The sequence below is a fragment of the Xenopus laevis genome, chromosome 4S (assembly GCF_017654675.1).
Source record: "Xenopus laevis strain J_2021 chromosome 4S, Xenopus_laevis_v10.1, whole genome shotgun sequence".
In the NCBI taxonomy this organism is placed as follows: Eukaryota; Metazoa; Chordata; class Amphibia; order Anura; family Pipidae; genus Xenopus; species Xenopus laevis.
In genome coordinates this window covers 102412904-102435692 of record NC_054378.1, presented here as the reverse complement: position 1 = coordinate 102435692, position 22789 = coordinate 102412904, and the positions used below count along the sequence as shown (strand labels likewise).

The 22789-nt window shown below is 39.5% G+C and overlaps 1 protein-coding gene across 2 annotated transcripts in view; it reads right to left on the bottom strand.

The window, feature by feature from the left end:
• Positions 1-21986, bottom strand: part of tmprss6.S (transmembrane serine protease 6 S homeolog) — a 40608-nt gene extending 18622 nt beyond the window's left edge. For both annotated transcript variants that reach the window (XM_041561666.1, XM_041561667.1), the window contains exons 1-5: positions 21608-21986; positions 5183-5306; positions 4609-4748; positions 3490-3557; positions 1281-1462 (exon numbers count right to left, since the gene is read on the bottom strand). In XM_041561666.1, coding sequence (XP_041417600.1) covers positions 1281-1462; positions 3490-3557; positions 4609-4748; positions 5183-5306; positions 21608-21679 — 586 coding nt within the window. In that variant the 5' untranslated portion in view covers positions 21680-21986. The remainder of the gene's footprint in view (positions 1-1280; positions 1463-3489; positions 3558-4608; positions 4749-5182; positions 5307-21607) is intronic.
• Positions 21987-22789: the final 803 nt, after the last annotated feature.

Sequence of the window (22789 nt, the reverse complement as noted above, 5' to 3'; positions counted from 1 at the left end):
TTAAGTCTACTAGAAAATCATGTAAACATTAAATAAACCCAATATCTTAAAGTACAAGGTATGTGTTCAGGTATATGGATTCGGAAAACATCAGGCTATGACATTGCCATTTGCCTGCATAAATCCAGGTTCATAGTAAACATCGTAATTGGGATTTGAATGGTTACATTATAAGTAACCTTAAAGGAAATATACAACCTAATGACCTTATGATATAAAATATAATTTTAAGCAGCGTATAATCACACATCAATTATGCATTTTCAATGGTCTGTCCGCTTCTATTCTTTGCACTGTGGGTTGGGGCTATTTAAACAGTGTAACAAAAACCAACTGATCAGCCGTCCCTTGAAGAATCCTGCAGGTCATTAAAGGAATTGGAATCTTTATTTATTTTCAATGGTTTTAAATAGTATTGGTAAATGTAACTGCTATGAAAAGCAACACGTCTATCCTCTTAAATTCTCTGCAATGTGGGTTGGGGCTATTTAAAGAGTGTAACAAAAAACAACTGATCAGCCGTCCTTTGAAGAATCATGCAGGTCATTAAAGGAATTGGAATCTTGTATGCAGGGCCGGATTTGCATAGCAGGCACCTCTAGGCCCAGCCATTCATCGCCCCTCCCTTTTATTCGTGCACATTTTAATCATCAAGACTGGAGCAATGTAGATTTGCCCATGGGAAATTTAAAAAATGATTGTATCTCCAATGCACCCTACTGTTTTTGAACCCATGGGAGATTGGTTAGGAAGCCCATGGGTGGCCTTTCCACAAATCCGGGCCTGCTTGTATGATGGAGTTGTGGCTTCTGCTAATTGTTTTAATTAAAAACTGGTAGCAATGCAGAGAGGAGACAAATAACTGCTACTTTCACTTACATTCTGAATTCATGTATATTATAAAGCTGACAAAAATTACTTTGCCTTTCATGATTCGAAATAAATGTACAGTCGCCTCTTAGGCTACCACTAGGGTGCAGTATAATCACAGACTAACAGAGAGGCAATACTTTAAAAGGCAACAGACAATAACTTTAGGCACATGGTTTTTTGAAAATGACACATTGGTAGATGGGTTTCTATGACTACTATATTATAGAGGCTAATGGTGGCAGATTCTCCGTTTCTGTGGGTCTAATGTTGCAAATTCTCTAAACATTGCCTGTACATTTGTATCTGGCCCCACAAAGAAACACTTACCCCCATATTCACCATTACAGTTATTTTATTGGGTACCTAGCTGCTTATAAACCAGCCCTGTGTAAATAAATTGTACTAACCCTGAATAGTCAATGAATTTGGGTCCACATGGTACTGGTCAAATATATAGTGGCCTTGGGGGTTGGTCGTTTTATGTAGAACACTATTGAGTGCCGCAGTGACGGAGCTCACAGTTACATATTTGGAGTCAGTATCAGGCACTTCCAAGCTCACCCAGAAATAGATCTTCAGGCTTCCTTCTCTGTAAGAAAAAAAGTCATGAAACCTGAATAAAAACCACCAGACAAATACTGAGCTTTGATAGATATAGAGGACACAATAGGGGAATATATGCAGAATCTTTCGCTAGAACCAGGACAACAGGTGTAGTAGTATCTCCCCTTAGCAATACTCTATTGGAAGCTCCAGACTTTGGGATAAACCATTCAGATTGTAAATATGATCTTTCTCAAATTAACAAATAGGTCTAATGTGATATTATTTATTATTATCAGGGAATGATGAACAGTGGTGTTTGCAATTTCAGATTTACTGGGAAAGCTAAGCTATACTTTATTCTTTGGTGCCGCTTAAGGCTCTCAAGGTGGCTGTGTGCCTCAATCTCCAAAGAAAAATAAAACACTTCTGCTAAACAAGATTTCACTGAATTATTCAGGTACCATTTGGTCACTGTCAGTCCAATAAGTCTATCGAAGCATAAGGTTCTAGAAAGTGCCAAAACGCAAGATCATTTGGCTGTGAGTGGTTTTATTGGGCAGTACTATTTGTAAAATATAAGAATCAGCATTGGATCGTGATTTAATATCCCTAAAGAACATGTGTCTGGCATTAAGAGAGAAACAATGTTCTCTTAACTTTATTATAAATGTCAGCAAGCAAATGTCAGTAATTTACTATGAATGTCATGTGTCTTTTTAGGGGAGGCTTTTCATGTCAGGTTTTGCCGCTGAGATGACTGATTTGCTAAACAAATACCAGGGCTCATGGGACACGGTTTTCTCCAGCTCAATCTCTATCTCTCTTTTTACTTGCATCCCAAGTTTTTAGGTCTAATCTGGTTCCACTTATATTCATATAAGAACGCTGAGTCCCTACTTCACCTAATGAGATTAAGAAAAAGCTAAAAATGCAATGAACACAGTAAAAAAAGATGTCAACAAGTACCAGAAGTACTGTTGATAAATACATTGCATTGGAAACCTAAGGCTTCTGGTTTGGGGGTGGAAAGGTTTAATATGTTGTATTTAGTAACTGATATCTCAATTTAAATGGATTTTTGGTGTAAGCGTTCCTGTATATATTAAACTCTGAGCCATACATAGCAGTCTATGTAATAAGGGGGTCTGAACCTAATACTAAAGTGCTATACCTTACATTGCAAGGGGCGTGGGAATAATGATGCCTTTAAAATTAATAGGAATCCAAAATTCAAGAAATATATTGAAGAACCCCACCTACTGCTGAAAATGTATAAATTATATAACGTTCCCATGACTATGAAGATTTTCATTCATCCAGGTCATGGTATATCTAGTATAGGTAAATCTAAAAACAACTGGACTTGCTGAGTAATCAATGATTACTCATCCGAGCAGCTTCTTCTGTTCAACTGACTGGTGTGAGAAGTTCTCGGCATATAAACTCTTCCACTAATCCAATCAATGTGCCATTATGATTGGATTAGTGGAAGAGTTTATATGACGAGAACTTCCCACACCAGTCAGTTGAATTGAAGAAGCTGCTCGGATGAGTAGTGAAACGTCTTCGTTGATTACTCAGCAAGTCCAGTTGTTTTTAGATTTACCTATACTAGATGACATTCCCATATTTGCACCCAAGTCATTGAATCTTTAGTTAATCCAGCTCTTTGAATTGTTATTTTGTTTCAGGATTGCAGGTAGATGCAGCCCTGTGCACGTGACAGCTCTTTGTTCTTTTCACCTGACAGCTCCCTAACTTTGGTGTCTAAATGATGCAGGTAGGGTTGAGATGGGGGATGCCTACAAACATTCTACCCCCAGGTGCCCTTCATGAATACAGTGCTGGTGAATTCACTACTAATTGCTCCCTCCATTCCAGAGAGCAACACTACAGGGCTCCTTGTGTGGCATGGTGTAAACATGCAAAAAACATGGCAGTATGTGCTCATTGTTTAACATTTGTGTCAGGCCATCCATGTAGTAAATGACTCTACTGTAAATAACCTCTACTTGTGTTATTTTGTGGCTCTTTAGATGAAATAAACATGTTAGAGGCTGAGGATCTCACCCGAAAGCATACACTGTGCAAGAGTTATGATACGGTGCCAGTTCAGAAGCAAGAACAAGACCATTCACCTAAAACAAAAAAAAAATACATATTTAGGAAAGATGCACATCACAAGCTTTGTGGGAAAAGAACAGAGTTGGGAGAAGAGGGCGAGTTAAATAGATATAGTTAGAATGTATCCCAGTCAGTAGCACTGCATTGTTGAGCTTTTAAGAAGTAAATTATTTATATTTTCCTTTTGGGCTAAGAACTTTTCATCTGTTTCCAGTCATGCACTAAAGTTTTCTGACCAGGGATAAGGAGATGCTGGGAAATGAATGTATTGTCCTTCTTTTCATTATAGGGAATAGTTTATAGGATTGCCACCTAGTTGTTTTAATAAAATAGATGGTTGGTCCTGATCTTGGTAAAAGGGAAGAATGGCAACAGGGAGGCCAGTATTTTTTTTCCAGAAAAGGTGGGAACCTAAATGGGCACATGAATATTTTCTAACTTGTAATTTAAGATGGTCAATTTATTAAGTTATGGGAGGGTACAACTATCACTGGTCAACTGTGCCTTCAGTTAACCTAACTCAGAAATGAATTGTCTCACAAACATAACCCAGTAGGCCTAACTAAATCATAGCCAAGAGCCACAGAGACTGTTAAAGAAAAGGAGGAAGAACAACAGAATCTCCTTCTGACACTGGAGAGTATCAAGCATTCCCAAGAATCTCCATGGATTTGATCACAGAGTATGCATGCTGTAGCTGAAGAGCTATTGCAGTTTATGGACCCATGAAGATTAATTGCATTTCTGCAACAACTGGCTACTTGCTCAGTCTTTAATTATGTCCAAGAATACTCAGTAAAGCTGGCCATACATGGACCAACATAAGTTAGCAATTTAGCCCCTGCAGAGTCAATAGCTTTTTGGCAAGAAGCCTGCTCAAGTGATATCTGGCTGAAAATTGGCCACACAGTTTGGCCTGTTGTTGAGGTCCTAATGGTTCTGCATAGGCCTGCATTATGATAAGATTATTATCCTAGGGCCAATCTATCAGACCACCCCAGTTTGGACCGGCATGAGAGAGAAATGATAATGCCTTTAGAGAAGATTTTGGATGTAGATAGTTACCAGTTTCTGAAGGTGTGCTGCCTCATTTCTGAATGAGCTGCTTTCAGGCCTTGTCAAGTCGTAGGTAAGTTCTTGGCTCAGAATGTTTAGAGTACAGGAATACAACTTGCTGACCCTCAGCACTGGACTTGTGTCCACCTCTACAGAATAATAAAAAGAGAACAGTTTCATACAGGTAAAGACACATTGAAAACAGAGCAAGAGCAATACAAATACAGATTTTAGAAGTCAGAAAAGTCAGAAAAGAACAATCATGATAATGATGATGCAGCCTTGTTCATCAAGGAAATGGCATTTTCCAAAAACTGTTGGAAGTTGAAAGTTAAGAGTTCAACCTTGAATAGGTAATTTTCTGTGCATGGGGCCCCATTTTGGGCAGTGGTCCAGTGTTTCTTCCCCATCCTACAAACAGATTGGGAAATTATGTGTTTTGCTTCCTATGTGATTTACCGGCTATCGAGTGGCAAAATGGTCACAGCCTCTCTATTGCTTCTGAGTAGGAATTGCCTGGACCACGATCCCTTGTAGATTCCTATCTATGTTATGATCATTTTTTATTTTCCTATTTACCCACCTAGAATGTACCATGTTATCCCTGCTCCAGCAATCAATATTATAACCATCCAAAGAGGAGCAAATCTTAGCCAGTCCCTTGATGTCCACTGGCGCTTCTCAGGCATCCCCACAGAGACAGAGTCCTAAAGGGATAAATCAAATGAGAAATTAACAATTTAAAAAATATTGTAAATAAGTCCAGCTTAAGGGATAATACATGTCTGAGAAGTTATTGGCTGCAACATACAAATCAGTTGTCCGTCTATGAAAAGGCCCTACTCTAAGAAGTCATGGATGTGTTCGGGGTGTATTGCTAATGACTCTTGTTAACAAAATGCAGAATCTAAATCTGTATTAGATCTGTAGAATCAGTAGTTGATAATGAGGTATCTACTGTATGATATGGCACTTAGATAATGGCCTAATATGTTACCAGTAGTGATGGGTGAACTTGGACATTTCGTTTTTGTAAGAATTTGCAAAACCATGGAGATTTTACTGAAATGGATTAGCATCAATGACGATATAACATTGTGTTTAAGGGGGTTTAGCTATCCAGTAGCATATGCATTGCTCTATATTGTTAGAGAAGCCCATTTCAACTATGCTACAATAGTTCTTCATGGAAAAAAGGCTCACATGTTGGCAATGTCTTCCAAATATGGCAATTTCTCTATCAATATTGTACTGTCTAGATATCATTTCTCCAAATTCTCCAAATCAGTCTCCAAACCCATTGCTTGGTGAAGAAGACAAGAGGAGAAAAATAAAGATGTCTGCGTCTGCAAGTTTTTTTTTTCCTGAAACAAACAGGATTTGCTTTGTTTACAAGTTCACGAGAAGTTCACCTCAAACACAAAGGAGAATATTGTTAAAGGGATTCTGTCATGAATTTTATTTTTTATTTCTAAATTACACTGTTTACACTACCATGTAAATTCCTAAACCAGCAAGTGTATTTTTATAGTTTATAATATTGGTGTGTAGACAACCATCTCAGGTCATTTTGCCTGGTCATGTGCTATCAGAAAGAACCAGCACTTTAGGATGGAACTGATTTCTGGCAGGTTGTTGTTTCTCCTACTCAATGTAACTGAATGAGTCACAGTGAGACCTGGATTTTTACTATTGAGTGCTGTTCTTAGATCTACCAGGGAGCTGCTATCTTGTATCAGGGAGCTGTTATATGGTTACCTTCCCATTGTTCTGTTATTCTGCTGGGGGGGGAAAGGGAGGGGTTGATATCACCTATGTACTTGCAGTACAGAAGAGCACAAGTCACATGTCTGGGGGGAGCTGGGAAACTGACAATATGTCTAGCCCCATGTCAGATTTCAAAATTAAATATAAAAAAATCTGTTTGCTCTTCTGAGAAACGGATTTCAGTGCAGAATTCTACTGGAGCACTGTTAACTATTAACTAATGCATTTTGAAAAAAACATGTTTTCCCATGACAGTAGCCCTTTAATGTTTTATCTTAATTAATGGCGTCATTGTCTTAGATTGTTATAGATTGTAGTTAGGAAGGTTAACTTGATAATGGGCCAAGGACCCCTTTCTATGCCATGATGCTGTAATCTCTGATCATCATCTAGTAAAATGGAGAGTGGTGTGAAAAAGTAAGCATTCAAGTAATTCAAGTAAGCATAAAGTGCACCACAGTCTGTGGATCCACATCAGTGAACAGTCTTAGGGAGATTTTAACTTACCACTTTCAAGAAAGAGGGTTTAGTTTAGAGGAGAGAACTGAAAGGACACAGCGGAGATGTAAAATTAAGATAGGATACTAAGAATGAGTGGGTAAGAACCTTAGATAAGGAGCAAGCTGAATAGTTTCATTAAGACTGAGTAAATATATAATTCTGGTATGAAACGTTAATCTGCTGTGACAAAAGCAGAAGTGGTGTCATGACGTATAGCAAAATACCCTTCTCGATTTGTTTTTATCAAAGCTGTTTTAAAAAAGTTAAAATAAAAATAGTTGAAAATAGTTTAGATAAGTGCCAATTTTAAATGCATCGCATCCCCATTTACCTCTGCTCTAGTGAATCTAAACCCTTTTATTATAGGAGTAAATCTTAATGGCTGTTTACTGCCACCAGGTATTGCTTGACACATATACTGTCTTGCTCCAACAAGGATTTACCGAAAAGTAGCCTGCATCTTTTGTAATCCAAAGTACAGGAATGGGATCCATTATCTGGAAACCCATTATACAGAAATCTTAGAATTATGGAAAGGCTGTAATAGATTCCATTGTAATCAAATTATCCAAAATTAATTTTTTTTCTTTTTTCTCAGTAATATTCAAACAGTACCTTGTACTTGATCCAAGCCAGTGTCGGACTGGCCCGGCAGGAAACCGGGAAAAAACCGGGTTGGCCAGGCCCTTAATGTGCCCCCGCTGGGCCAGACCTCTCCCGACCTTTTGTTAAAAAAAGGTTTTCTTTAGGTGCCGCGCAGCGCCATTCATGCAGGAGCGCCGAGTGGCGCCTTTTAAGCAGGTGCACCGAGCGCGCTTGGCGCATCACAATAGGGGGTTGGAGGGGGCCCTGGACAGTAGTCCCGGCGGGCCCCGGGCCCCCCAGTCTGACCCTGATCCAAACTACGGTATAATGAGTTCTTATTGGAAACAAAAACAGCCTACTGAGTTTATATAATGTTTAAGTGATTTTATTGTAGACATTCAAAATTCTACAACACACAACTTGCTCCAATTAGATCATGTAAAATTGACAACCACACCCTCTACAAGATCCTTCAGCCATATATTTATATATATATGTATGTATATATATATATATATATATAAATATATATATATATATATATATATATATATATATATATATATATATATATATATAATATATATATATATATATATATTATATATATATATATATACACACACACACCCACATTCTCAACTTCATCTTGCCTTTCCCAATAAATAGTGGCCAACAGCCGCATTACTGTGCCCGGTGAACCCTATTTTTCTCTCATCTCAGAAGGGCCCAAATCAGCAAGCTGCTGCCATTAGGAACTCTTTTCTTTCACTTGATTTAAGGCTTGATTAAAGGCTTGGTAGGCCTCTGCATCAAAGTATTGGTGACTTGTAACCTTTCTGGAAGGAATTTACAACTCATCTTACTGCTTACTGCCACGGTCTATCTCCACATATCACAGGGATCTGAGCTAGGGTACAAGCATTCACTTCACCTTCCCGATTAGCACTGGTGCTCCAAGAGGAAATGTGACATGCACCTTTCTCTCTTTTGGTGCCAAGTTCAGCAAAACCACTTACCTTTTAGATATGGTACTTGGGGATTATAAACACAGATGGCTGCCTCCTTCGCTATCTTTAGGCATTCCTGCACACAGTGCATTTTACCCAAGTAACAGGCTCTTCAAGTGGAATATAAATCAGCTACAATAGTCTTTAAGTCTTTGAATCTCTGCTTTATGGGTGGTATACCCAGAACTCTAATCCTTCTTTTTCTCCTAGGCCAGGGGTGCCTAAAAGGTAGATCGGGATCTACCAGTAGACCCAGGGGCGCTCCACCAATGAGGCGAGTTGAGACACTCGCCTCAGGCGGCAGCGCCCCCCTGGTTACCAGGGGCGGCAAAAATGCCGCTCCTGGTAACTAAGAGCCGAATTTCCGGTTTTCAACCCGGAAATTCAGCTCTTCTAGTGCAGAGAGCGCAATTGCGCTCTCTGCACTAGCGTCGTGCAGCGCCCCGACCCCCTCATGCTCAGAAAATGTGAGCGCCGTGAGGAGGGGTCGGGGCGGCAATGGAAGGCCGCCTCAGGCGGCATAAAGGCGCGGATCGGCGCTGAGTAGACCTTTAGCTGGTGATCAGTAGATCTCAAGACACTGTGAACAAACAGCTTGTCTAAATCACTCTCCTGTTTCATGATTTTCATCCAGATATTTATTATGTTTAGGGATGCACCGAATCCACTATTTGGGATTCGGCCGAATACCGAGCCGAATCGGAATCCTAATTTGCATATGCAAATTAGTGGCAGGAAAGGAAAAAGTGGAACAAATTCTTCTTTTATGCCGAAAAATCACATGATTTCCCTACCTGCCCCTAATTTACATATGCAAATTAGGATTTGGTTCGGCCAGACACAAGGATTCTCCGAATCCTGCTGAAAAAGGCCGAATCCTGGTCGAATCCCAAACTGAATCCTGGATTCGGTGCATCCCTAATTATGTTAAGAATTAAATTGTTTGTTAAATATAGCAATATACATTTTCTCTTCAATCAAAATTTAAATATTATTTTCCATGGAACAGAACACTAACAATACTTTTATAGATGTAGATCCTAATGGGACAACATCACTAAAAGTAGACCCCGCATTAGTAAATCATAGGCACTCCTGTCCTAGGCAGAGTTTCAGGCTGCTCACTAACTAACCTGGCCTCATTTATCACTTCTGGAGTGAGCTACTACAGATCTAACCTCACACTAGCTTCTCCTACGGGGTCTACCTCTGCCCAGGCCCTAACCTGCACCCACCTTTCAGGAAACAACCAAAAAATTGCGGAGCATGTCGGTAGCTGAATCTTAAAATCTTCATTTATTAGAAATCATTAAAAGCATCAATGACAGCGACATATACCCCTACGCTTGACGCGTTTCGTGGCGTCTCGCCACTTCCTCAGAAGCATGGAATCCCAAGAGTGTTTCTGAACTACAACTCTGGTACAGTATGATAGGATATTAAATACAAAATTTGTAGCATATTCATTTTTAGGCATTTATTCTCCTTTTAATTTAAGGCCCTAGACTGCACTGAATGAAAAGTTGTTTGCATATAAATAGATAAAGAGAATACCAGCAGGAAGAGGTTTCTTCTGTATAAAGTTGAAACACTAAACCACAGTGCTTAGTTGTTTGGTATGTGGGTTTACCTGTTTGCTAGATGTAGCTTTACTTTCTGACCAACTGTTAATCCCTAAACTAAGAACCCAGAGCCATTGAGCACAGGAAGTGAGTGACCAATATAAGAAATATGAGAAAGTTGTGCAACAGTTTTGAAGGCATGGATCTTCACTGTTACAGGTTTACTCTATATCTTGGTGGATACTATAAACTGTGCATAAAGTACATCAATGTATGCATATTTCTTCCTCTTTTTTCTCTGATTTTCTCAGACTCACTTTCATCTGGTATGGAGCCTATAGATTGGAGGAAAGCGGATGTAATCCCTATATTTAAAAAGGGATTGTGAATCTCTCAGCCTCACAATTATAGGCCAGTACATTTGAGATCAGTGGTATGTTATCTACTTGGAGTAAAGTTCTTAGTGGGGTCCCACAGGGCTCTGTAGATGCACGTTCTAGGTGCACGAGCCTGTCCATAGACACTTGCAGCCTTGCCAATATTCTCTCTTTGGTGGCTCGCTCACTGGTGTGCTCTCAGAGGCAGTCACGCTGGAGATTTCAGGCAACTCTAGAGACCTGATCTGCTCTGTACTTTTAGAGCAGCAGAACTTGTATCATGCACAGCATAAAACAACTGTCTGTCTGCCCTCCTGGACAGTCTCGCACACACTGGCTGGCTGGATGCTGCAGCAGGGGCACTTTTATAACCTCTCTCTGAAAACCCCTTACATTTGGCTCCAAACCCAGGCTCTTCCTGTATCCTTCTCTTTTTTTCTACAACATCCTCTGGGGCTTCCAGCCGATCTGTCACTTCCCCGCTTGTCGGTGATGTCACAGGCAGAACAGGGGGAGGCGTGTCTGATCCCCTACAATTCCATCCCGGATGCAGCATCCTTGCATGAGGATCTTGACAAACTGACAATCTGGACACCTGGGATGAAATATATCCAAGCTGCTTATACACTTAATGGGACTGCCAAATCCATTATGGAAAAGGACCTTGGAGTCCTTGTAGATAATAAACTTGGCTGTAGCAAGCAATGCCAGTCAGCAGCATCAAGGGCAAATAAGGTCTTGAGCTGCTTTAAAAAAGGCATAGATTTGCAGGAGGAGGGAGTCATTCTTCCTCTTAAAGGAGAAGTTGAAATCTACAGGGAAAAATCCTCCCCCCTTCCCTGTGTAGGCACCCCTCCCTTCCACCCGTCCTACCTGCCCCCCTCCCCCGATATTCTGTGCATGCGCCGAAAGTCACAAAGTTTCCAAAAAAGAGTAAATGCCTCGTACTGTGCATGCGCCAAAAACCGCTGGTCAAAGCAGGAAGAAGAACGCTTGGGAGAAGATGGCGCCCGTGAACTCCACAGCAGAGGACCTGGAAGGAGGGGTAAATAACAAGTTAGGAGCATTTGCCCAGGGGGTTGGGAGGAGGGAGGGGGGCCTACACAGGGGAGAGGTGGTGGGTTTTTTTCCCCGTACAATTAGACTTCTCCTTTAAGACCTTTGGGAGTAAGGCCACATCTATAATATGCTGTCCAGTTGTGGTTCAAACAGGATAATATTGAATTAAAAACGCCCATTGACTTCAATGCGGTTCACAAATTTTTTGCCGTTTCACCAGTTTTTTTGGTGAAGTGAAACGGACAAATTCGCTCATCACTAGTCATATATTATAGGCTGTATGCACCACCAGCATGGGGTACAGTAAATGCACTGTTATGTAATGTATATTTAACAGGCAGTAACATGAACCTTGCATCATCCTACACTTGCTCATCTGCGTGACAATATCATTGTTGGAATGATAATGGCCACAGCTTTATTAAAGTTACAACATTGCAAAAACATCAATACAATTTGTAAATGTAAATAAGTAGGTCATGACATCAACTAGAAACTAGTGTTCCCCTCCAAGACCTCACCCGTGACAACTAGAAAATAACAAACCAAAATAATAAAACCACCCCCAAATTAGGGGAGGGCGGGTGGAGACCTTTCTTTTTGCTGTCCACTCAAAATGGTGGCTAGCCAATGCTCCCTAAATCTGACCTATTTGCCTTCTCCACTCCTCCTTTACTATGCCCACTCCATCAAAGTGATGCTGAGCTCGGTCATGTAGTCACTCCTCTGACAAAAAAGACAAAAAAAAAACTGCATGGGAATGGCAACTATAAAAAAGCATTTAAAGGGGAAAAAACATTTTGCTTAACTAATAAGTAAAGGATAACAAGTGGGCTCTCACTTACTAAGCATAGTCTGTTTTTTGCACAAGTGCATATTGTTCTCTTGAGCTCTACCAGCTGCTAACTGTGCGTGTTATTAGACTGTCATATTTATCATGAATGACACAAGTGGGAATAGGCCAGGTAGCACAGTTCACAGCTGCGCTTAGGGACTTATATTCAACTTCCACTCAATGCTTTGGGACTTCACAATGATTTTATAATTAATTTTACATTTTAGTTTAAAGAGACACATTCATCTTTACAAAAGAGATTTAGCTATTAAAGAGATCTACAATTCTATATTTAAAGATAATTTCCACTTATAATCACATTTTTGAACAATAAAAGGCAATTGAATTCTAAGCAGTTTTCCCAATATATATTAAATACAATGTATCAATTATTTTTGTAAATGTAATTACATGGTGGTTTCTAGTGCAGAAATGGCGCAGTATAGTGGGTGCTAGTGTAAAAATGGAATGGTAGGTGGGTTCTAGTACAAAAATGGCATTCTTAGAAGGAATCTAGTACAAATATAGCATGGTATGAAGGGTTCTAGTGAAGAAATGGCATGGTAAGGTCGGTTCTAATGCAGAAATGGAATGTTATGGTGGGTTCTAGTGTAGAAATGGAATGGCTGTTGGGTTCTAGTGCAGAAATGGCATGTTATGCTGGGGTCTAGTGTTGAAATGGAATGGTTATTGGGTTATATTGCAGAAATGGCATGTTGTGGTGGGGTCTAGTGTTGAAATGGAATGGTTGTTGGGTTATACTGCAGAAATGACATGTTATGGTGGGTTCTACTATAGTAATGGAATGGTTGCTGGGTTATAGTGCAGACATGGCATGGTGAGTTCTAGTGTAGAAATGGAATGGTTGTTGGGTTCTAGTACCAAAATGGCATGCTTCGATGGAATCTAGTACAAATGTAACATGGTATGGGTTCTAGTTCAGAAATGCATTACTCCAAAAAACATGGAGCAATCAGAGGGAGCAGAAAATTGATAAAATATCACCTTTAATAGTTCATCTTTAAACAAATCCAAATCATCCCTACACAAAACTGTGAATCATACACTCGACACGTTTCGTGGCCTCTCGCCACTTCCTCAGAAGCGATCTAGTTCAGAAATGGCTTGGCATAGTGGGTTCTTGTGCAGAAATAGCATGGGTTCTAGCACAGAAAGGTAATTGCATGTTGGGTTCTAATACAGAAGTGTAATTGTATGGCAAGTTCTAGTGCAGAAACGGTATTGTATGGTGGGTTCCAGTGCAGAGTTGGCATTGTATAGTGTGTTCCAGCTCAGAAATGGTATGGTATGGTGGGTTCTAGTATGGAAGTCAAGGCTGTTAGCTGGTAGACAGAAGTCATTGTGGAGTAAACTGTAACAGGATCAGGGTGATGTGTTTTTAGATCTAATTTATATCTGTAATAATTTTAAAATTACCTAATATTTCCCAAGGAATCAATTTAAGTGCATTCCATAAGCAGGAAACATGTACAGTTTTGCCCCTATGGGTTATACACATAGTTAGGAATAACAGGTATTTCATGCACTGGGCCTGTGCAAGGTGGTAACCAACTGACATCATTCAGGCACCATATAGAATCACAAGTCCTTTCTGAGGGGCTTTATCTCTGTTGACCTCTTTGCTGTATACACAAGTGTTCATAGTGTAATGGACACTGTTGGTGGAATGTACAGTAATATAGGTAGCTAACGGAAAACGGAAATCGCTCACAATGTGAATAAATGTTAACATTGCAAACAGTTTTGCCTTTGCAAAACCCCGTGCCCCTCACGTGACAGTAGGATAGTGATTGTGAATTTTATAGTTTGCTCCAGTGCGCAGTGTATGTAATAAAACCTCTTACTGAAAAGTTTACACAATTTTCAAGCATGTCTTAAAAATTTGCAATGCAATAAAAACCTAATGAAGAATAATACATTGCTGCATGCACATTTCTATTTTTTTTGTGAGCAAATGTATTCTCTTTGCAAATTTTATTAAATTTCTCCCTTTGTCTTTTATATTTAATATGTGTATCTCACTTTTTACATTTAAATGTTGGAGGGTAATTCGCTTTGCCCATTGGCCCCCACTCCACGCCTTATGAGCTGCTCATATTTTTCACCATGATTCCTGTTCATAACACTAAATGCAACATTTGATTTTTGCGTTGCATGCACCCTTCTCAAAAAATTCAGATAAAATCTGTTCCTTGATGCTCTGTACATTCCTGTTAATCACAGGGTATATGGGAACCACAAGTTTTATTTAGACAAACGTGACAACATGATAACATTTATATGTTGTTAAGGAAATTGTGTTCTTTGCAAGAATTCTCTATGTTTTCTGCTTGGGTTGTGATTAGCCGCCTGGAGTCCTAAACTGCCATTTCAATTAATATGTCACTTGTGCTAATGAGCTTCAAATAAATTAGAAGTAAATAGTCCAGCTGGACCAGGAACATAGAAAGTGACATATGGGAGTCTGTTAAAAGTCACCAAGTCTAAATAGTAGATAAAAGCATAGACATATAGGGCCTTATTAATCAAAGTCCTAGTTTTTCTGATTATTTTAATGAAAAAAGACTAAAGTACAATCCACGCTTGGACCTTATTTATTTAAAAATCGTGATTTAATTGGATTGGGGACAAACAAAAAAATCTAGCGAAAATCCGAAACGCTTGATTATTTTCTGGCTTTTTTTTAAAAGCCCCATTATTCGGATTTTTGTCCGCAAAGTCCAAAATAGTTGGGTTTTTGGACTAATTCCAGCATAGACCACAGAAACTTCCATATAGGATAGGGACCTCTCCCATTGATTTATATACAACCTGAGATGCCGGATTTTCAGAATCTGACTTTTTCCATCCTCGGGTATAATAAATCTCAAAAAGTTGACTTTTTTTCGAGTTTTTGGCATATGGACTTTAATAAATAACCCCAATAGTGGCAGAAATGGCATTCTACTACAGCAGCCTTCTTTGGCTCACATGTAAGAAGGTTGGTCTTATGTTCTTCCATTGCTGATAACAGATGTTGAATATGCTGTTTTACATTGTTTTAAAGGAGCAGTTCAGTGTGACAAAACAAACTGGGTAAATAGCCAAAAATGTAATGTATAAAGGCTGGAGTGACTGGATGTGTAACATAATAGCCAGAACACTACTTCCTGCTTTCAGCTCTATAACTCTGAGTTAGTCAGCGACTTGAAGGGGAGCCACATGGGACATACCTGTTCAGTGAGTTTGTAATTGATCCTCAGCATTCAGCTCAGATTCAAAAGCAACAGATATGACCCATGGGGCCCCCCTCAAGTCTCTGATTGGTTACTGCCTGGTAACCAGGGTAACCAGTCAGTGTAAACCAAGAGAGCTGAAAGCAGGAAGTAGTGTTCTGGCTATTATGTTAGACATCCAGTCACTCCAGCCTTTATACATTACATTTTTGGCAAACTAGCTTTATTAGAAACATTTTTTATTTAGCCAGTTTTTATATTTACACTGAACAATTCCTTTAAAGGTTATCAGCGTTATCAGCCCAAAGTAGCTTTCTGTTTTATTTATGTAAAGGGAATTGGATGAGTATAGCTTTAATTCCAGGAGCACCCACATTACCTTGGGAAGGGGGTGAAGCCCTATGACATAGTACAACACACAGGTTGTTGGGTACCACCACAAGTAGACTACTTCAGAGATACCTGATGTAACATAAACCTCTTTCTCACACCACATTTACAATTACCCTTGGTCAGGGGCTTAACAACAGACCCTTTGGCTGCAGGGGGGCCCAGGAGGTATAGGGGCCCCATGAGGCCCTAATTCATATATAATTTCAATAAATATTGGTAAAATAAGTAGGGATGCACCGAATCCACTATGTGGATTCGGCCGTACCCCGAATCATTCACGAAGGATTCGGCTGAATACCGAACCGAATCCTAATTTGCATATGCAAATTAGGGGTGGGAAGGGTAAAACATTTTTTTACTTCCTTGTTTTGTGACAAAAAGTCACGTGATTTCCCTCTCTGCCCCTAATTTGCATATGCAAATTAGGATTCGGATTCGGTTCGGCCGGAAAGAAGGATTCGTCTGAATCCTGCTGAAAAAGGTCGAATCCTGGCCGAATCCTGAACCGAATCCTGGATTTGGTGCATCCCTAAAAATAAGTCAACCTCTAGACATTTTGGGGGCCTGAAAAATAATTTTCTGTGGGGCCCAGTAATATCTAGTTATGCCACTGCCCATGCTTGGAACAGTTCAATTACAAGCAATTACATAGCATGCTAGTATATTATATTTTATATTATTTTAGAATTGTATATTTTATTGAATATGGATTTGGCCTTGAAATATTTTCCCCACTAATATCAATACATAGTATGTTATATAGTAGGATGGCTACATAGTTTATAAAACTTCTGACAAGGATATATATATATATATATATATATATATGTACGTACGAGTGCTTCGCTCTATCAAACACAGCAGTTGAGGTTAATTCCTTTCAGCCTTCTGAACCATTCTGTGAAATGACATAGGTTACAGGAAATTGGTTTTCCCCTAAGAAGGTCCACAGCCCATGTCATATTTTGCCTGTTCTAACACGTTTATGGAACGTATGACACAATACAGGTGTGAGTCATGTTATGCCCAATGCTGATAAGGCACTGGGGGCATTTAATGAATTACAGGGACTCACTGTGTGGCAAAAAATGAATAAAAGGCAAAATACAGACTCTGTTATTTATGATCGGTTTAATGTTTATCTGGCATGCCTAACCTGTGGCTCTTCAGCTGTTTGGACACTGCTGGGAGCTCTGGGCACCGGTGCCAGTTTCTTTACTGAATCGTAGTGTATTTTTGCTGCATAATTCCTATTCGTGCAGGCTGAGTTGTACTTTAGATTAACAAATCATGTGCATCCTCCTCAGTAACCTTGATAATATCTGTTTCTTTAAACCCTTGTGTCTTTAGCAGATCAGATGCCCTGTACTCAAAACCCTGCTAATCACAGTGTGCATGAAACAGAAGACAAGTGTTGTGTAAACTGATAATACAAGATGTATATGTTGTTAAGGAAATGGTGCTCCTTGTAAGTATTCTCTTGTGATTAACAGCTTGTAGCCCTAAACTGCCATTTCTGTTAACGAGTCACTTGTCATAATTGAGCTTGACATAAATGCCTAATGTATATACATATAAACTAACAGGTCAGATGCACATAAGCTGTATTAAGAGGACATGAACAACAGAAGCTTGCTAAAAGCCTGACACTGTGTAGAGCAGTGATCCCCAACCAGTAGCTCGTGAGCAACATGTTGCTCTCCAACCCCTTGGATGTTGCTCTCAGTGGCCTTAGAGCAGGTGCTTATTTTTAAATTCCAGGCTTGGAGGCAAGTTCTGGTTGCATAAAATCGAGGTGTAATTCCAAAAATAGCCTCAATGTAGGTTGACAATCCACATAGGGGCTGCAAAATGACCAATCACAGCACTTATTTGGCACCCCAATAACATTTTTCATGTTAGTGTTGCTCCCCAACTCCTTTTACTTCTGAATGTTGCTCATGGGTTCAAAAGGTTGTGGATCCCTGGTGTAGAGGAATCAAACAGTTGTAATGTATCTATGTACTGTATGTATGTGTAATTTTATTTGTAAAGCCCTGTTAGGACCTGCAACGCTATACAATCTATTAAAGTACACACAAGCAGAACAAGTAACATAAATATAGTAAGTACACAGAGCTTATATAAAAACAAAGAGCTGAAGTGCCATGTAGTAAAAGAGACAATAGGAAGGAGGTCCCTGCCCCACAGAGCTTACAATCTAAGTGGGTGGATAACATACAGGCTCAAATTGGAGGGGAAAAGTGCACAAGATAAGAGCATTATCCTTAAGTGCCAGGACTAGACTAATGTCCTAGTGCTCTTAAAGGTAAAATCTGAGGTTTTTTTGAAGAGATTGAGAGAGCACTCCTTACGGAAGAATTCAGGAATGGAATTCCAGAGGTAAGGAGCAACAAAATAGAAAGGTTTAAAAGGACAGGAACACCAAAGAACCATTGTATGCTAACTGGTTTATATGTTATTAGCTGTGCAACCTGTGCCTTTTCCCCTATTCCATCTTTGAATGGCTGCCCCAATGACTACACAGCAGCTTATTTACAGTATATAAACTATAGTAGAGTTTCTCAAACAAACATACCAGTTGTACTAATGCAGCAAAACCGTATATTATATTTTCATTACTTTACTTTACTTTACAAATTTTTTGGTGTTACTGACAAGATTTGGCAGGGGGTGTGGATGGCGTGCGAAGTGACTCAGAGAATGAGCTTTGAATGTCAATTTGAATGTCAATTTTGTATGCAATTATCAGCTTAACAGGCAGCCATGATAGGGTTTTTACTTGGGGTTCCCTCTTAGGAGAGAGTAGGAGGATCCTAGTATGTTTATAAGCACCAACTATATTGTTGTTATCACTTGAGGATTTATTTGATCAAAGCTTTGTCCCCCCCCTTCTTTATTTGTTGTTGGATTTATTATAGGAGCAACATTTGGCAGCAAGGGTCTTCTTGCATGCTGCATATTTGCATAGACATTAGTGCGGCCTACATCCACACATACAAACTGATAGCAATTGGCACTGCATTTTGAATTTCAAGGAAAGTTCAATTTTGCAGTGTAGAGTGCTTTCATGGGTGGATTTTCATTAAGGCTAGGGAAGGCTAAACCTTTCCAAACCTGGTTAATAATAATAAAGAATCCAGAGAAGAAAAAAACATTAAACTAAAGGGAAAAAAAAAGTTAATTCCTGTTTTTTCCCTTAAAATGTAAATCCCGGTACAGCCTCAAGAGGATTGGATAGGCTGGAGAAAGAAATGTGCAGCTTCCTGCAGCCTAGTCAATCCCCTAGTGGCAGGACTGTATAAAAACTAAAACAGCTTTTTTTACTCACCTACCTACCACAGATATTATATCCTAGGGAGTTAGCTATCATAGACCAAACGCAGCACAATAATGGCTCTTTCTTCTACTGTATGACATGCTCTGTGTTTACAGGACATAAGCAGAGAGGTAAAATCAAAACATCCTGGAAAGGAATTAGTTCAGTAGCCTCCCCAAGCACAAAAATCACCCAGCTCCTATGAGTGCTTTAAAACAGTAAAGTAGGTGCAAGTGCTATGTATATGACATTTAAATACAGACACATCAGTGCCCATTTTTTTTTTTTTTGCCTTGTGATGCACCAATTTTGTATATGGGCCCATTTGTCCAACATTATTTTACTTTAAGTAGACAGAAAATGATGAGGTTATACTGTGACACACGTTACTTGGAGTGCAAACTATTTCCATCATCACCTAACACTGGGAAAATGATCTGTCTTGCACACATACTGTAGATTGAAACTGTGCATTTGTCAGGACTCCTGTACCATGTGTATAACAAACAATGAGATTCTGAAGACAGTGTTTGCTCTTGTTTTTTAACGCTTTTTTTGTTACTTCAATACTATGATTAACAGCATTAATGTAGAACCACAGTACAAGTGTTTTGCTGCTCAGAAGGCCAACCTGCAGGCAGCTGGTCATCTCCGAAAAACTAAGGATTTGGATGTCTCACAAAAAGGAAAGTACATTAGCATTTTTATAGAGTAGATGTTTTGGCAAAGGCCCTGTCTTATGTGCTATCATTAATTTTGCTTTGCTAATGGTTAGTTCTGTGATCAGCTCTTTCATCAAATCTGTGTATTTTGCTAGTGCGACTACATAGCAGTGTACAAAAACGATCTGCCAGAGTGCAAGTTACAGATGGAAGTGAGAGTCGTGCAATTGAGTCCAGAAGAAATATTAACCAGAGAGGAAGCCTTCAGTACACAGATTGTGTAAGTGGCAGTTCTGTTTGTTTAGTGCATCACTGGGAGAGGAAAGCATGGCAAGACCCTACAAAGAATCCTACACAGCTTTGCCACTACCATATCTCATGTGGTATGTAGCATTTACCATTACTGTGACATATCCTATACCACTTTGCCTGATTTGGCACCATGTGGCCCATGCCATTTTGCCTATTTAGCAGCCTGACCATACCATTTTAACTACTTTAGCACTATGACCCATACCATTTAACTACTTTAGCACTATGACCCATACCATTTAACTACTTTAGCACCATGACGGTACCGCTTTGTAAACCATGGCATCAAATCCCATACCATTTTCATTACCGTGGCTCTATTTCTTAAACCATTGTTTATCCAATGAAACATGTTCCATATCACCTTTGCTACAGCAACATCATGTCCCATACCACTTTATACCATACCTACTGTGTTGCATGTCCCATACCACTTTATTTATAGTCATACTACTCCCATGTCATATTTCATACTAATGGGATGTGCCTTAGTTCTATACATGAAGAAAAGTTTTGTTCAAGCGTTGTGTTAATGCTCTCTTTCCTTGCTGAGGCCACACCAGCCAGCCCAATATAATACTTTCAAACCAAGGGATAGGATGGAGCACACAATTGGCAGACTCTGCTGCAAAATACCTTATTGATCACAACATGTTTCGGATCGACATGGATCCTTTATCAAGTCACACTTGATAAAGGATCCATGTCAATCCGAAACATGTTGTGATCAATAAAGTATTTTGCAGTAGAGTCTGCCAATTGTGTGCGCCATCCTATCCCTTGGTTTGAAAATATTAGTTCTATACATACAGTGGTACTATGTTCCATACAAAGTTACCAACAGCAGCCCTATGCCCATTGCATATTAATTGCTGTGGCACCATGTCCCATATCATTTTATGTACAGAGACCCCATGCTTCATGCCATTCTAATTACTTTGGCACCATGTCCCACACCATTTTATCTATTGTTGCAACTTTACTTATGGCAGTATCAAACATTCCAAACCATTTTATACCCAATGCAACATGTCCCATACCACTTTCACTATATCAGCATCATATACCATGCCACTTTATCTACAGTGGTACTATGCCTCATACCAGATTGCCTACTGTGCCACTATGTCCCATACTTTATTACCTACAGCGACACCATATACTATATACCATAATTCTTTACCTACGGTACCAACTGACAACATATTTTGAGTGAATACATTTCACATGTCTTCACATAGATATGTTTTATATGTAAGATACAAGGTAAAAAGATTAGGTTGTGAGAACCCTGCAGGACATAGGACATATCACTGATAAGAATCCTGCATGGAAGGCTTATAATTGAGTATATATGTCTGTCCTGTTATAATTAATTTATGCCACTCACCTGACTTAAGTCTGTTGGGTCCTTCTCCATGGGGGCAGTTGGAGTGTCAGGAAGGGGTAAATGAAGTGACATTCTCTCCACACCCCTGGTTCACCTGAATACACAGTTTCCAGCTCTGCTGCAGGTACATTCTGTGCCAGTCACGTCAACTGAACGCAGCCTTGCACACATCAGGCTCTTGTTGACACAGCCCCAAGGTCCCCCAGGGATCAGTTTCTCTCTACCCCTCCAGCTGTTTTGAAGAATGACTTAATTCCCAGGAGGCACAAGATTCACTTTGCAAAACAGTGTCACTTGCAAAAAGGACAAGGTGACATGTACAAAAACATTCATATAAAATGGGATACAGAATCAGCATTTATAAGCTACAGTGCACACAGCCAAGTGCTCTGGGATCAGAGTTCAGAAGAGCCACAATTAAACAGAACATTGGGTAAAATCAACACAGCAGACACTAAAATCAATACACAGAGCAATGGCAATGTAGTGTCAATGAAAAATATACACACTATACACAGAGGGAATAATGGAAGAGAGTCCTGATCGAAGGACATTGTTATTTGTTTTATATAGCTATTACTATTGTAAAGAACAGTAAGCTGGGCAATTGATAGTAGAAGGGGCGAAGTTTGCACACCCCTTCCAAACATGTTTTTTTCACATAGTATGCAAGAAATAATTACTTTTTTTTTCAATTACTTTTTATTTCAGATAATTTTTTAAGATTTAAAGGAGACAGATGGCATAACTAAAAACCTCTCCAATGAATAATATAAGGTTACTTTCGGTCAAAAATGTATATCTTTAAAAATGGCCCCTTATTGCATGCTATGGTCCCTGTTCATGTTTCAAATGAGGGGTGGGCATGTCCTAAAGCACAGTAGGAGAGAATCTAGCTGCTGATTGGTTGTTATCCTATAGTACAGTGAACTGGCTCCCCTTCACAGGCTTCGAAAGGAGGCATCAGGAAGTGGAACAGATGGGTGGGACCAGTATGGTTTTTGCAGAAATTATCAATAAATCATCCCCAAAAAACAATCCTTCTACAAGTGTATAATGCACTGACGCATTGTTTTTTTTTTATATAAACTATATCTCCTTTAAGTTTCCAACATGGCCCAAGGTCTGAATGGGCCAAGTCTGTATGGCCACCTTAATGCTACAGTCACAATAAATGTATAC